The sequence below is a fragment of the Oncorhynchus kisutch genome, linkage group LG12 (assembly GCF_002021735.2).
Source record: "Oncorhynchus kisutch isolate 150728-3 linkage group LG12, Okis_V2, whole genome shotgun sequence".
Taxonomy (NCBI): Eukaryota; Metazoa; Chordata; class Actinopteri; order Salmoniformes; family Salmonidae; genus Oncorhynchus; species Oncorhynchus kisutch.
The window spans coordinates 10897767-10914422 of record NC_034185.2 but is presented as its reverse complement, the minus strand read 5'-3'; the positions used below and the strand labels follow the sequence as shown (position 1 = coordinate 10914422).

The following is a 16656-nucleotide window of genomic DNA, read 5'->3' as shown; positions in this document are numbered from 1 at the left end:
GTGATTGGTTTTCAAGCTGGCCCCATTATAACATCATGTGTTTGTTCAAGCCGGCCCATTATAACATCATGTGATTGGTTTTCAAGCTGGCCCATTATAACATCATGTGATTGGTTTTCAAGCTGGCCCATTATAACATGTGGTTGTTGTTCAAGCTGGCCCATTATAACATCATGTGGTTGTTGTTCAAGCTGGCCCATTATAACATCATGTGGTTGTTGTTCAAGCTGGCCCATTATAACATCATGTGGTTGTTGTTCAAGCTGGCCCATTATAACATCATGTGGTTGTTGTTCAAGCTGGCCCATTAAAACATAATGTGGTTGTTGTTCAAGCTGGCCCATTAAAACATAATGTGGTTGTTGTTCAGGCTGGCCCATTAAAACATCATGTGGTTGTTGTTCAAGCTGGCCCATTATAACATCATGTGGTTGTTGTTCAAGCTGGCCCATTATAACATGTGGTTGTTGTTCAAGCTGGCCCATTATAACATAATGTGGTTGTTGTTCAAGCTGGCCCATTATAACATCATGTGGTTGTTGTTCAAGCTGGCCCATTATAACATCATGTGGTTGTTGTTCAAGCTGGCCCATTATAACATCATGTGGTTGTTGTTCAAGCTGGCCCATTATAACATCATGTGGTTGTTGTTCAAGCTGGCCCATTAGAACATCATGTGATTGGTTTTCAAGCTGGCCCATTAGAACATCATGTGATTGGTTTTCAAGCTGGCCCATTAGAACATCATGTGATTGGTTTTCAAGCTGGCCCATTAGAACATCATGTGATTGGTTTTCAAGCTGGCCCTTTAGAACATCATGTGATTGCTTTTCAAGCTGGCCCATTAGAACATCATGTGGTTGGTTTTCAAGCTGGCCCATTAGAACATCATGTGGTTGTTGTTCAAGCTGGCCCCATTATAACATCATGTGGTTGTTGTTCAAGCTGGCCCCATTAGAACATCATGTGATTGGTTTTCAAGCTGGCCCCATTAGAACATCATGTGGTTGTTGTTCAAGCTGGCCCCATTAGAACATCATGTGGTTGTTGTTCAAGCTGGCCCATTAGAACATCATGTGGTTGTTGTTCAAGCTGGCCCCATTATAACATCATGTGGTTGTTGTTCAAGCTGGCCCCATTAGAACATCATGTGGTTGTTGTTCAAGCTGGCCCATTAGAACATCATGTGATTGGTTTTCAAGCTGGCCCCATTATAACATGTGTTTGTTGTTCAAGCTGGCCCATTATAACATCATGTGATTGGTTTTCAAGCTGGCCCATTATAACATCATGTGGTTGTTGTTCAAGCTGGCCCATTATAACATCATGTGATTGTTGTTCAAATTGGCCCATTATGACATCATGTGATTGTTGTTCAAATTGGCCCATTATGACATCATGTGATTGTTGTCCCTCCAGATGATCTGTAAGACGTGTTCTCACATCATGCTGACCAAAGAGGAGAAACTACAGTTTATGGATGTGTTGAAGAGGCCAGGCCTAGCGTACCTCCAGAAACGAGGAATGAAGAAGAAGATATCCGACAAATGCCGCAAAAGGACAATGTGTCTCAATTGCTCCACGTTAAATGGTAGGGTACCAACAATAGCTTAGTCTTTGACTGTTTACGGTTCAACTTTGACATTTGGGCCAAAATACATATGAAGTTATATTTGAATTGAGTTGAGTTGAAAGCAAAGCCCAAGTGGTGGTTGGTGTGACTGATACTGTCTTTGTTCTTGCCATTTAACAGGACCAGTGAAGAAGTGTGGCTTGCTGAAGATCCTCCACGAGAAATACAAGACAACCAAGAAAGTGGTGGACACTGTAGTATCAGACTTTCTCAACTCATTCGATATCGCAATAGAACACAACAAAGAAGTGGAGGGCTTGCTTAACAGGGCTCAGGTGAGTCACGTTGAAGGCAACTAGGGCTTGCTTAACAGGGCTCAGGTGAGTCACGTTGAAGGCAACTAGGGCTTGCTTAACAGGGCTCAGGTGAGTCACGTTGAAGGCAACTAGGGCTTGCTTAACAGGGCTCAGGTGAGTCACGTTGAAGGCAACTAGGGCTTGCTTAACAGGGCTCAGGTGAGTCACGTTGAAGGCAACTAGGGCTTGCTTAACAGGGCTCAGGTGAGTCACGTTGAAGGCAACTAGGGCTTGCTTAACAGGGCTCAGGTGAGTCACGTTGAAGGCAACTAGGGCTTGCTTAACAGGGCTCAGGTGAGTCACGTTGAAGGCAACTAGGGCTTGCTTAACAGGGCTCAGGTGAGTCACGTTGAAGGCAACTAGGGCTTGCTTAACAGGGCTCAGGTGAGTCACGTTGAAGGCAACCAGGGCTTGCTTAACAGGGCTCAGGTGAGTCACGTTGAAGGCAACCAGGGCTTGCTTAACAGGGCTCAGGTGAGTCACGTTGAAGGCAACCAGGGCTTGCTTAACAGGGCTCAGGTGAGTCACGTTGAAGGCAACCAGGGCTTGCTTAACAGGGCTCAGGTGAGTCACGTTGAAGGCAACCAGGGCTTGCTTAACAGGGCTCAGGTGAGTCACGTTGAAGGCAACCAGGGCTTGCTTAACAGGGCTCAGGTGAGTCACGTTGAAGGCAACCAGGGCTTGCTTAACAGGGCTCAGGTGAGTCACGTTGAAGGCAACCAGGGCTTGCTTAACAGGGCTCAGGTGAGTCACGTTGAAGGCAACCAGGGCTTGCTTAACAGGGCTCAGGTGAGTCACGTTGAAGGCAACCAGGGCTTGCTTAACAGGGCTCAGGTGAGTCACGTTGAAGGCAACCAGGGCTTGCTTAACAGGGCTCAGGTGAGTCACGTTGAAGGCAACCAGGGCTTGCTTAACAGGGCTCAGGTGAGTCACGTTGAAGGCAACCAGGGCTTGCTTAACAGGGCTCAGGTGAGTCACGTTGAAGGCAACCAGGGCTTGCTTAACAGGGCTCAGGTGAGTCACGTTGAAGGCAACCAGGGCTTGCTTAACAGGGCTCAGGTGAGTCACGTTGAAGGCAACTAGGGCTTGCTTAACAGGGCTCAGGTGAGTCACGTTGAAGGCAACTAGGGCTTGCTTAACAGGGCTCAGGTGAGTCACGTTGAAGGCAACTAGGGCTTGCTTAACAGGTCTCAGGTAAGTCACGTTGAAGGAAACTATGGCATCTTTTAACAGTTTACATGTCTACTTTGTAGAGGTCATATGAGGTTAATGGTTTGTTGTGTATGTTTTTGACTTAGCAGTGACTTACAGTAACAGAGTTCATACAGGGTTAGTATATGGGAAACTTGTCGGAATTGAACAAACAGAACCTGGTATTACTAGTGTCACACTTTCCTTACCAACTGGGTCACACTGGTTTTAAATGCTGACCGATCATGTCTTTCACCCCAACGGAGAACCTGAGTCCTCTAGTGGTGCTGAACCTCTTCAAAATATGTCTGTCTGAATCTGGGAAACTGGCCCTTATGGTTTTAAATGCTGACTGACCTTCATGTCTTGTGGTTTCCAGGAGAACCTGAGTCCTCTAGTGGTGCTGAACCTCTTCAGGAGGATACCAGCGGAGGACATTCCCCTGCTCCTGATGAACCCTGAGGCAGGTAAGCCCGCAGACCTCATCCTCACCCGCCTGCTGGTACCTCCGCTCTGCATCCGCCCCTCTGTCATCTCAGACCTCAAGTCAGGTACTAATGAGGATGACCTCACCATGAAACTCACAGAGATCATCTTCCTCAATGATGTCATCAAGAAGGTGGGTACATTACATTTACATCAAATATATAATTTTTTTTGTATGATGTCATAGAGAAGGTGGGCGTCATGGGATTGGGAGAGTAGCAGGAAGTGTCAATGAATTTGTGATTAATTGTTTTATTAATCGTCCCGGGAGTTTTTCCATGAACTGACCAGGAAAACCTCTGGGGCCCCAGTAGGCTATTACTAACTAGTTGGTCAGCTAAGGAAGACCTCTTGGCCCCAGTAGGCTATTACGAACTAGTTGGTCAGCTAAGGAAGACCTCTTGGCCCCAGTAGGCTATTACGAACTAGTTGGTCAGCTGAGGAAAACCTCTGGGCCACAGTAGGCTATTACTAACTAGTTGGTCAGCTGAGGAAAACCTCTGGGGCCCAAGTAGGCTATTACTAACTAGTTGGTCAGCTGAGGAAAACCTCTGGGCCCCAGTAGGCTATTACTAACTAGTTGGTCAGCTGAGGAAAACCTCTGGGCCCCAGTAGGCTATTACTAACTAGTTGGTCAGCTGAGGAAAACCTCTGGGCCCCAGTAGGCTATTACTAACTAGTTGGTCAGCTGAGGAAAACCTCTGGGCCCCAGTAGGCTATAACTAACTAGTTGGTCAGCTGAGGAAAACCTCTGGGCCCCAGTAGGCTATTACTAACTAGTTGGTCAGCTGAGGAAAACCTCTGGGCCCCAGTAGGCTATAACTAACTAGTTGGTCAGCTGAGGAACACCTCTGGGCCCCAGTAGGCTATTACTAACTAGTTGGTCAGCTGAGGAAAACCTCTGGGCCCCAGTAGGCTATAACTAACTAGTTGGTCAGCTGAGGAAAACCTCTGGGCCCCAGTAGGCTATTACTAACTAGTTGGTCAGCTCAGGAAAACCTCCTGTGCCTTTTTTATGAAAGCAATAACACAAGACAAAAAAAAAGTTTACAATTCACATTAGACAATAAGGTGGTTTGATGTTGATGTTATTGTTGTTGTCTAATGAATGTTGAGTGATGAATGAGTTGTTCTGCCCGCCTCCCATGCCGTCCCACAGCACCGTATGTCAGGGGCCAAGACCCAGATGATCATGGAGGACTGGGACTTCCTCCAGCTGCAATGTGCTCTCTACATCAACAGTGAGCTCTCTGGCATCCCCCTCAACATGGCCCCTAAGAAGTGGACCAGAGGCTTCGTTCAGAGACTCAAGGGCAAACAAGGTCTCGCTCATATAAATAGGGATTTTTAATTCGAATGATTTAATAGTTACCTATTGTCTATTCTGATTTCTAGTTCTGTGGTCACATCGTATTTATTGATAGTTGACACTGAATTCATGTCAATGTCATGCCTTTTGTCATAAACAATGTAGTTTATTTACACAGTTGAGTTAAAAACAGAAAGTATCCTAGTTGATTGTGGAGCCATTTAATCACAAACTATAATGTTATTCTCCACTGCTGCCTATGGAGACACTCGGTTATTGATGGTTCGTGGTGTCTCTCTCTCAGGGCGATTCCGTGGAAACCTCTCGGGGAAGAGAGTGGATTTCTCTGGGAGAACGGTCATCTCTCCGGACCCCAACCTGCGGATTGATGAGGTGGCTGTCCCTGTGCACGTAGCCAAAATCCTGACCTACCCAGAGAAGGTAAGATTCTTATTGGTCACACTTTAACTACAACTTTTAATAAGGCTTTATAATAATTAGGGCAGTCCACGTTAACACTTTTTAATGCTGTTAATTTCTTTGACGCTTTTAATTGCATCTCCATTTCTTTACCCCACGCGGAACCTTTTTAAGCGCACGTGTTTCAGCAGGGACCCTTATAAGCGCAACACACAACACGCTCTATGCTGTGTACCTGTCAGTGAGCACACGGTCTCAGTAGCGCTGTCTGTCTCCATTGTAGTGTGCCGTGCGCACAGCTTTGAGAAACAGTTTAAGGAAACCGTACAGATACTTCTACCGTAAACACATTCTCAGGCATTTCTTTAGAAAATTCATTTAAAAACATTCATTTGTAAAGAAGTAACAAACTAGTTATGCTAACGTTAGCTAGCTAGCTAGCCATAATATTGTTTACAATGCCATGGCTGAATGCCTCTTGATTCAACGAACTTCCCACAATGATTTTAATCAGAACAGGACATCTATTCCATGTGACTACTGTTTCTGTTGTAGTCCTCAGGTCAAAAAGACTTAATGAATCCCAGTTCTAGTAGCATCAACATGTGACTACTGTTTCTGTTGTAGTCCTCAGGTCAAAAATACTTAATGAATCCCAGTTCTAGTAGCATCAACATGTGACTACTGTTTCTGTTGTAGTCCTCAGGTCAAAAAGACTTAATGATCCCAGTTCTAGTAGCATCAACATGTGACTAGGAGCAACATGTGACTACTGTTTCTGTTGTAGTCCTCAGGTCAAAAAGACTTAATGATCCCAGTTCTAGTAGCATCAACATGTGACTAGGAGCAACATGTGACTACTGTTTCTGTTGTAGTCCTCAGGTCAAAAATACTTAATGAATCCCAGTTCTAGTAGCATCAACATGTGACTACTGTTTCTGTTGTAGTCCTCAGGTCAAAAAGACTTAATGATCCCAGTTCTAGTAGCATCAACATGTGACTAGGAGCAACATGTGACTACTGTTTCTGTTGTAGTCCTCAGGTCAAAAAGACTTAATGATCCCAGTTCTAGTAGCATCAACATGTGACTAGGAGCAACATGTGACTACTGTTTCTGTTGTAGTCCTCAGGTCAAAAAGACTTAATGATTCCAGTTCTAGTAGCATCAACATGTGACTAGGTCATGATGAAGAACATGGATCAGTTAATCTTCAATATTATTGATAAGAAAGATTAGGCCTCCTGGGATCATGAATAGTTAGCTGTTAGAGACTTTTGTGTCGTTTATGGTGAAAATGCCTTTAAACCATTTTTAATCAACACTATTTTGGGTTTAATAGTAACTCAATGTTCTGCTCTCATTCATATATCTTTATGTACATATTCTTTATCCCTTTACACTTGTGTGTGTATACGGTAGTAGTTTTGGAATTGTTAGGTTAGATTACTCGTCTCGTTGTACTCATTGTCGGAACTAGAAGCACAAGCATTTCACTACACTCGCGTTAACATCTGCTGACCATGTGTATGTGACAAATACATTTGATTTGATTTTGATTTTTTATGAAAAATTAGTTGGAGCAAATTCTATAATGGCAATGAATTGTGATTTAACTAATTCCGTTAACTCTATTTAATTATTTTAATCGGTTGACTTCCTTTATTAAGAATAAATGATTTAATAAATAAATAATAGATAAATGAATTGTTTATAAGCACTACATAGATGCTTCACAAATCAGGATGGATCACAAGGCAGGTTGAGTGCCTTTTCCAGCTGTCTTTACCATTGAGAAGTAACCTGCACAGTGTCCTCACTGTCCCCCTGTTGTATGACCTGCGACCTCTAACTTGTTGTGCCCCAAGGTGAACAAGGCCAACTTGGAGATGCTGAGGAAGCTGGTGCGGAGCGGTCCAGAGGTCCACCCTGGAGCCAACTTCATCCAGCAACGACACACGCAGATGAAGAGGTCAGGACAGTTCTATTGGACATGTTTAGTCTGTTTTAAAAGCATGAGCTGACCCACACCTGTAAAATGTTGAAGAAGCCACTACGTCCCAAAACGTTGGTGAGGTTTTACCCATTCAGTTAATAGAAGCATATATTTTAATTTTACTTTTATTTAACTAGGCAAGTCAGTCAAGAACAAATTCTTATTTTCAATGACGGCCTAGGAACAGTGGGTTAACTGCCTGTTCAGGGGCAGAACGACAGATTTGTACCTTGTCAGCTCGGGGGTTTGAACTTGTAACCTTCCGGTTACTAGTCCAACGCTCTAACCACTAGGCTACCTGCCGTCCCTACACTCTAACCACTAGGCTACCTGCCTTTCCCTACACTCTAACCACTAGGCTACCTGCCGTCCCTACACTCTAACCACTAGGCTACCTGCCGTCCCTACACTCTAACCACTAGGCTACCTGCCGTCCCTACACTCTAACCACTAGGCTACCTGCCGTCCCTACACTCTAACCACTAGGCTACCTGCCTTTCCCTACACTCTAACCACTAGGCTACCTGCCGTCCCTACACTCTAACCACTAGGCTACCTGCCGTCCCTACACTCTAACCACTAGGCTACCTGCCGTCCCTACACTCTAACCACTAGGCTACCTGCCGTCCCTACACTCTAACCACTAGGCTACCTGCCGTCCCTACACTCTAACCACTAGGCTACCTGCCGTCCCTACACTCTAACCACTAGGCTACCTGCCGTCCCTACACTCTAACCACTAGGCTACCTGCCTTTCCCTACACTCTAACCACTAGGCTACCTGCCGTCCCTACACTTTAACCACTAGGCTACCTGCCGTCCCTACACTCTAACCACTAGGCTACCTGCCTTTCCTACACTCTAACCACTAGGCTACCTGCCGTCCCTACACTCTAACCACTAGGCTACCTGCCGTCCCTCCACTCTAACCACTAGGCTACCCTGCCGTCCCTACACTCTAACCACTAGGCTACCTGCCGTCCCTACACTCTAACCACTAGGCTACCTGCCGTCCCTACACTCTAACCACTAGGCTACCCTATCTTTCTTTTTATACATTTTTAGTTCATTTAAAGGGATACTTTTTGTCTTGAGGCCCTTTATCTACTTCCTCAGTCAAGATGAACTCGTTGGTGCCAGTTTAATGTCTCTGTTTACTGGGACACCAGTTCATCTGACTCTGGGGAAGTAGATTAAAGGGCCTCATTGTCCTGAAGTATACCCTTTTAATAGATGCTCTTATCCAGTGTCAACTAAACTGAGCTAAAACAACCACATTATCACAATCATTTGGTTGATGGTTTGGTCTGCCATCCTTTTGGTTATAGGCCTACCACTAAACTGAAACTGTGGTTACGGTCCTACCACTAAACTGGTTACAGGCCTACCACTAAACTGAATCTGCAGTTACGGGCCTACCACTAAACTGAATCTGCGGTTATGGTCCTACCACTAAACTGAAACGGTGGTTACGGGCCTACCACTAAACTGAAACTGTGGTTACAGGCCTACCACTAAACTGAAACTGTGGTTACGGGCCTACCACTAAACTGAAACTTTGTATGAAACCACATGTTTAGGTGTATGTTCTAAGAGTATTCCCTGTGTGTGTGTGGGGGGGGGGGGGGTCTGGTCTTGTCTGTCTTCAGGTTTCTGAAGTACGGGAACCGAGACAAGATGGCCCAGGAGCTGAGGTTTGGAGACGTGGTGGAGAGACACATGATCGATGGAGACATCGTCCTCTTCAACCGACAGCCCTCTCTACACAAACTCAGCATCATGGCTCATATTGTGAGTGCTCTCTCTCTCTCCACATCATACACCCGTCCTTCACTTCGGCTCTGTCTGGAAACTGTTAGGTTAATCACCGTGCTGACTCCATGTCAACGTGTAGGCAGGAAGAGAACCTCACTGTTAGAAGTTGGGGATTTTGTGTGATGTATCTTGGGGTTGTCTGTTTTAGAGCTGCCTTGTCGTGTAGCTGTTAATGTTTTAGAGCTGCCTTGTCGTGTAGTTGTTAATGTTTTAGAGCTGCCTTGTCGTGTAGTTGTTAATGTTTTAGAGCTGCCTTGTCGTGTAGCTGCTACTGTTTTAGAGCTGCCTTGTCGTGTTGTTACTGTTTTAGAGCTGCCTTGTCATGTAGCTGCTACTGTTTTAGAGCTGCCTTGTCGTGTTGTTACTGTTTTAGAGCTGTTTTGTCGTGTAGCTGTGAGCTGCCTTGTCGTGTTGTTACTGTTTTAGAGCTGTTTTGTCGTGTTGCTACTGTTTTAGAGCTGCCTTGTCGTGTAGCTGTGAGCTGCCTTGTCGTGTTGTTACTGTTTTAGAGCTGCCTTGTCGTGTAGCTGTTACTGTTTTAGAGCTGCCTTGTCGTGTTACTGTTTTAGAGCTGCCTTGTCGTGTAGCTGTTACTGTTTTAGAACTGCCTTGTCGTGTAGTTGTTACTGTTTTCGAGCTGCCTTGTCGTGTAGTTGTTACTGTTTTCGAGCTGCCTTGTCGTGTTGTTACTGTTTTAGAGCTGCCTTGTCGTGTAGCTGCTACTGTTTTAGAGCTGCCTTGTCGTGTAGCTGCTACTGTTTTAGAGCTGCCTTGTCGTGTAGCTGTTACTGTTTTAGAGCTGCCTTGTCGTGTAGCTGCTACTGTTTTAGAGCTGCCTTGTCGTGTAGCTGCTACTGTTTTAGAGCTGCCTTGTCGTGTAGCTGTTACTGTTTTAGAGCTGCCTTGTCGTGTTACTGTTTTAGAGCTGCCTTGTCGTGTAGCTGCTACTGTTTTAGAGCTGCCTTGTTGTGTTACTGTTACTGTTTTAGAGCTGCCTTGTCGTGTAGCTGCTACTGTTTTAGAGCTGCCTTGTCGTGTAGCTGCTACTGTTTTAGAGCTGCCTTGTCGTGTAGCTGTTACTGTTTTAGAGCTGCCTTGTCGTGTAGTTGTTAATGTTTTAGAGCTGCCTTGTCGTGTAGCTGTTACTGTTTTAGAGCTGTCGTGTAGCTGCTACTGTTTTAGAGCTGCCTTGTCGTGTAGCTGCTACTGTTTTAGAGCTGCCTTGTCGTGTAGCTGCTACTGTTTTAGAGCTGCCTTGTCGTGTAGCTGCTACTGTTTTAGAGCTGCCTTGTCGTGTAGCTGCTACTGTTTTGGATGTATCATGATAGGTTTATTTCAGGCAGATATCATTATTGTATTCATCTTTGTCTGTCCTAAAGGCCAAAGTGAAGCCTCACAGAACGTTCCGGTTTAACGAGTGTGTGTGCACGCCGTACAACGCTGACTTTGACGGGGATGAGATGAACCTTCACCTTCCCCAGACAGAGGAGGCCAAGGCTGAAGCCCTGGTGCTGATGGGGGTTAGTGTCACCTGCCCTGATTCGCCTTTAGACTCCTGCAGCAGCACAACACACACCCCTACACACCTCACACCCCTACACACCTCACACCCCTACACACCTCACACCCCTACACACCTCACACACCTCACACCCCTACACACCTCACACCCCTACACACCTCACACCCCTACACACCTCACACCCCTACACACCTCACACCCCTACACACCTCACAACCCCACACACCCCTACACACCTCACAACCCCACACACCTCACAACCCCACACACCCCTACACACCTCACACCCCTACACACCTCACACCCTACACACCTCAACCCCCTACACACCTCAACCCCCAACACACCTCACACCCGACACACCTTTATACACCTCACACCCCTATACACCTCACACCCCTACACACCTCACACCCCGACACACCTCACACCCCTTCACACCCCTACACCCCTTCACACCCCTACACCCCTTCACACCCCTACACACCTCACACCCCTAGACACCTCACACCGCTACACACCTCACACCCCTACACACCTCACACCCCTACACACCCCCTGTCACTCAGTCTTTGAAATCCCAGGTTTTTAAACTAAAACCTGTACAGCCGAGGTTCTACTCTCACACTGACCTATGCTTTTCTCATGTCTCTTTCCCTCCAGACCAAAGCCAACCTGGTGACCCCCAGGAACGGAGAGCCTCTGATTGCTGCAATTCAAGACTTTCTGACAGGTCAGCCGTTGTGTTACAGCAATGAGCCAATCATTGTTTGTCGCAGCAGGACCTGACAGCCAATCAAATGACTAATTTGTCAGATGATTGATGCCTTTTGACGTCTGTATTAGTGAGCGTCTCAAACTGCTCGTTGTCAGGTGGAGAAAAGAACAAGGTTTTGACATGGTGATCATGTGATCAACATGATGGAAGATGTCTCCCTGACGCGCTCCGATCTGTTCGTTGCATTTGATAGATGTGTCACAGCTCATCTCATCATAACGATGTCATCTTCGTTATACAGCTGCTTGGCTTGTTTTTCATCCAGATTGGGACACTTACCTCTTGTTAAGTCAACACCTTGATGGGGCTCTTCATACTGACCTTATTATCCACTATGGTTTGACATTTTGAAACTGAATTCAGGAAGATGAGCTTATGTCAAATATTATTATTATATATATTTTTTTTTACATTTTATGAAAAAGTACAGTCCCAGAGCTTTGAAATGGGCTGTTATGAAACATAGGAAAGTTATGCTTCTCTGACGTTTGATAGACGTGTTCTCCCAATATGGAGATGGGGTAGGAGAAAAATGCCTTTGAATGATTTTCCCACTTTCTAGAGAACCCTTGTTTCTTTACGTCCATTCAGCATCGTTCACGCCCTCTTAAGCCTTAGTCCAACCCATTTATTTAAGCATCGTTCACGCCCTCTTAAGCCTTAGTCCCACCCATTTATTTAAGCATCGTTCACGCCCTCTTAAGCCTTAGTCCCACCCATTTATTTAAGCATCGTTCACGCCCTCTTAAGCCTTAGTCCCACCCATTTATTTAAGCATCGTTCACGCCCTCTTAAGCCTTAGTCCCACCCATTTATTTAAGAATTCACGTGTAAATTCACGAGTCAGCGTAACATTGTCCTCCAGAAAGTGGTCTCTGTCAGTGGCGGTTGGTGACGTTTAACATGAGGGAGGGCGACTTTTATTTTTTATGAGCACGGCCTTAATTCTGTTCCAGCAGATTGGATTAACTGTCGTTCATATTCACCCAGTTCAATGTAACAGTGACAGGTTTAGGTTACTGTCATTCACCCAGTTCAATGTAACAGTGACAGGTTTAGGTTACTGTCGTTCATATTCCATTCACCCAGTTCAATGTAACAGTGACAGGTTTAGGTTACTGTCGTTCATATTCCATTCACCCAGTTCAATGTAACAGTGACAAGTTTAGGTTACTGTCATTCACCCAGTTCAATGTAACAGTGACAGGTTTAGGTTACTGTCATTCACCCAGTTCAATGTAACAGTGACAGGTTTAGGTTACTGTCATTCACCCAGTTCAATGTAACAGTGACAAGTTTAGGTTACTGTCATTCACCCAGTTCAATGTAACAGTGACAGGTTTAGGTTACTGTCATTCACCCAGTTCAATGTAACAGTGATAGGTTTAGGTTACTGTCATTCATATTTACCCAGTTCAATGTAACAGTGATAGGTTTAGGTTACTGTCATTCATATTCACCCAGTTCAATGTAACAGTGACAGGTTTCAGCTACTACACGATACTCACATTTTCCCTGTACCCTTCATGAGGTTGCTACAACCTGGCCTGAGAATGAAGGTTCACAACGTAGGTGAGCACGTTGAGAGAAATTAGACTAATCAAGGTGACAGACATTGGCACATTCAATAACGCCTTGCACCCTCTTGCCTGCATCTAGCTGACCTAGGGTGTAATCATTAGTCCAACCGTTGCAAATGAGAGTTTCTATTGGACAAATTAAATTATGTTTATCATTTTTCGTTCCGCTTGCTTCCGTTTTAAGAATTGGTTTTCAACAGAATCAACAGAATGAATACACGCCAGATCACACGCAAACACAGTTCACTTTCATAGCCGCCACATACAAACAGCATGAACATTTTGCTCTTGTATAATTCCTTCTTGCATCTACACGCTCTCCTCCTCCTCATCTTTTCCCTTCGCTTGTGGACTTCAGTGCACAACACATCAGCTGTCTGTGACCAGGGGAAAAAAAACTTTACAAGCCAAACCTTCATATCGTAACCGCTACACACAGCCTACGTCGTTGTCAACATATTAGCTAGCGATGTTAGTAAATGTCATAGTCAACATTTCTACTAGAACTAACGTGTTAGTAATCCCTCTAAAATCATGCAGTGTAGTCAGCAAGCAGTTTAGCATTTACACCGGTGGGCCCCAGTGGCAATAAATGGAATAAAACCAAAAGCTTACCTTGACTTGAAAGAGTTCGTGTTAAATTGTCATAGCCAGCTAGCTAACATAGCATCCCTCTCTGTTGGGTAGCCATAGCCAGCTAGCTAACATAGCATCCCTCTCTGTTGGGTAGCCATAGCCAGCTAGCTAACATAGCATCCCTCTCTGTTTCACAGCCAGCTAGCTAACATAGCATCCCTCTCTGTTGGGTAGCCATAGCCAGCTAGCTAACATAGCATCCCTCCCTGTTGGGTAGCCATAGCCAGCTAGCTAACATAGCATCCCTCTCTGTTGGGTAGCCATAGCCAGCTAGCTAACATAGCATCCCTCTCTGTTTCACAGCCAGCTAGCTAACATAGCATCCCTCTCTGTTGGGTAGCCATAGCCAGCTAGCTAACATAGCATCCCTCTCTGTTTCACAGCCAGCTAGCTAACATAGCATCCCTCTCTGTTTCACAGCCAGCTAGCTAACATAGCATCCCTCTCTGTTGGATAGCCATAGCCAGCTAGTTAACATAGCATCCCTCTCTGTTGGATAGCCACAGCCAGCTAGCTAACATAGCATCCCTCTCTGTTGGATAGCCATAGCCAGCTAGCTAACATAGCATCCCTCTCTGTTGGATAGCCACAGCCAGCTAGTTAACATAGCATCCCTCTCTGTTGGATAGCCACAGCCAGCTAGTTAACATAGCATCCCTCTCTGTTGGATAGCCACAGCCAGCTAGCTAACATAGCATCCCTCTCTGTTGGATAGCCACAGCCAGCTAGTTAACATAGCATCCCTCTCTGTTGGATAGCCATAGCCAGCTAGTTAACATAGCATCCCTCTCTGTTGGATAGCCACAGCCAGCTAGTTAACATAGCATCCCTCTCTGTTGGATAGCCATAGCCAGCTAGTTAACATAGCATCCCTCTCTGTTGGATAGCCACAGCCAGCTAGTTAACATAGCATCCCTCTCTGTTGGATAGCCATAGCCAGCTAGTTAACATAGCATCCCTCTCTGTTGGATAGCCATAGCCAGCTAGTTAACATAGCATCCCTCTCTGTTGGATAGCCACAGCCAGCTAGCTAACATAGCATCCCTCTCTGTTGGATAGCCATAGCCAGCTAGTTAACATAGCATCCCTCTCTGTTGGATAGCCACAGCCAGCTAGTTAACATAGCATCCCTCTCTGTTTGAGCCGGGTGTATGCGTAGGCTAAACTAGCTAGCTGCATTCGCTTGCTAAGTGAAAGTAAAACATTAAAAAATACAACTAAATATAGCTCTCTCACTCTCTCTCTGTTGCTTCTCCTTCATGAACTAAATTAATTTGTTCAAAACTGTTCAACTTTTCTTTCTCTCTCTTTGAATCAACTACTCACCACATTTTATACACTGCAGTGCTAGCTAGCTGTAGCTTATCCTTTCAGTACTAGATTCATTCTCTGATCCTTTGATTGGGTGAACAACATTTTCAGTTCATACTGCATAAGTTCTGATAGGTTAATGGACATCCTCCGGAAGTTGTCATAGTTACTATGTCATAACTACAGTCTATGGAAGGGGGTGAGAACCATGAGACTCCTAGGTTTTCTATTGAAGTCAATGTACCCAGAGGAGGACAGAAACTAGCTGTCCTCCGGCTACACCATGGTGCTAACCTACAGAGTGCTGTTGAAGTTACTGTAAGACCTTCATCACAAGACAGTGTATTTTAATCAATTATTTGGTGGCATGAATATATTTAGTATAGTCTAATCTAAAAAAATATTCACTATTTGAGACTCCTCTACTCTCTATTATCCCCCCTCCATTATCAGCCAATCATGGAGCCCGTCTTTCTCCCTATAGAGCTCAGTGCTTTCTCCTTGGCTAAACTAGGCTCTTAATTTAACATTTTTTATTCATATTTACAGATTCCAGACAAGTTTAATTAAATCATATGAAAGTTCACATGTTCAAGTAGGCTTTTCTGCAACAACAAAAATAGTTAAATATTTTCTACTGTGAAGTAGGAAATGGCGTCCAAATGCCTACAATCCTGAATCCGGTCACATCTTTTGTTTTTATCATATTTGGAGATAGTGTAGCCTAATATTTCTTAGGAGCACAATAGCTGTCTGTTTCACACTCCACATTTCAACACCCCACTACTCTCCTCCTCTCTCACCTTTCTTCACAGGAGCCTACCTGTTGACCCTGAAGGACACATTCTTCGATAGGTCTAAAGCCTGCCAGATAGTGGCCTCTATCCTGGTGGGGGTGGATGAGAGGATCAAGATAGCTCTCCCACACCCTGCCATACTCAAGGTACGGTACGGCTCTCCTCGGTTGGTTGAAATGAATGATGGGACTGTTTATTGGATTTTGGGCTGACATCTGTTGTTCTCTGTCGTGAGGGGGGAAAAAATCTAGAAAGTGACTGGGAGTCGTACAGAGTGACTTTCTTTAGTAGTTAAATATCAGTGGTCTGCAACTCGTCAATCATTTGGGTGTTGGTCTTTTTGTTGTCAGTCCATCATGACTCTGTTGTCTGTCGTTAGCCCATGACTCTTGTCTGTTGTTAGCCCATGACTCTGTTGTTAGCCCATGACTCTGTTGTCTGTTGTTAGCCCATGACTCTGTTGTCTGTTGTTAGCCCATGACTCTGTTGTCTGTTGTTAGCCCATGACTCTGTTGTCTGTTGTCAGTCCATCATGACTCTGTCTGTTGTTAGCCCATGACCCTGTTGTCTGTTGTTAGCCCATGACCCTGTTGTCTGTTGTTAGCCCATGACCCTGTTGTCTGTTGTTAGCCCATGACTCTGTTGTTAGCCCGTGACTCTGTTGTTAGCCCGTGACTCTGTTGTTAGCCCGTGACTCTGTTGTTAGCCCGTGACTCTGTTGTTAGCCCGTGACTCTGTTGTTAGCCCGTGACTCTGTTGTCTGTTGTTAGCCCATGACTCTGTTGTCTGTTGTTAGCCCATGACTCTGTTGTCTGTTGTTAGCCCATGACTCTGTTGTCTGTTGTTAGCCCATGACTCTGTTGTCTGTTGTTAGCCCATGACTCTGTT

The 16656-nt window shown here is 45.1% G+C and overlaps 1 protein-coding gene across 1 annotated transcript in view; it reads left to right on the top strand.

The window, feature by feature from the left end:
- The window catches only part of LOC109877481 (DNA-directed RNA polymerase III subunit RPC1), a 71502-nt gene that overhangs the window by 2889 nt on the left and 51957 nt on the right, over positions 1–16656 (top strand). The window contains exons 4-13 of the mRNA XM_031836851.1: positions 1420–1591; positions 1754–1908; positions 3500–3739; positions 4766–4928; positions 5220–5356; positions 7202–7305; positions 8979–9120; positions 10524–10664; positions 11330–11399; positions 15787–15914. Of these exons, the coding sequence (XP_031692711.1) occupies positions 1420–1591; positions 1754–1908; positions 3500–3739; positions 4766–4928; positions 5220–5356; positions 7202–7305; positions 8979–9120; positions 10524–10664; positions 11330–11399; positions 15787–15914 (1452 nt within the window). The remainder of the gene's footprint in view (positions 1–1419; positions 1592–1753; positions 1909–3499; positions 3740–4765; positions 4929–5219; positions 5357–7201; positions 7306–8978; positions 9121–10523; positions 10665–11329; positions 11400–15786; positions 15915–16656) is intronic.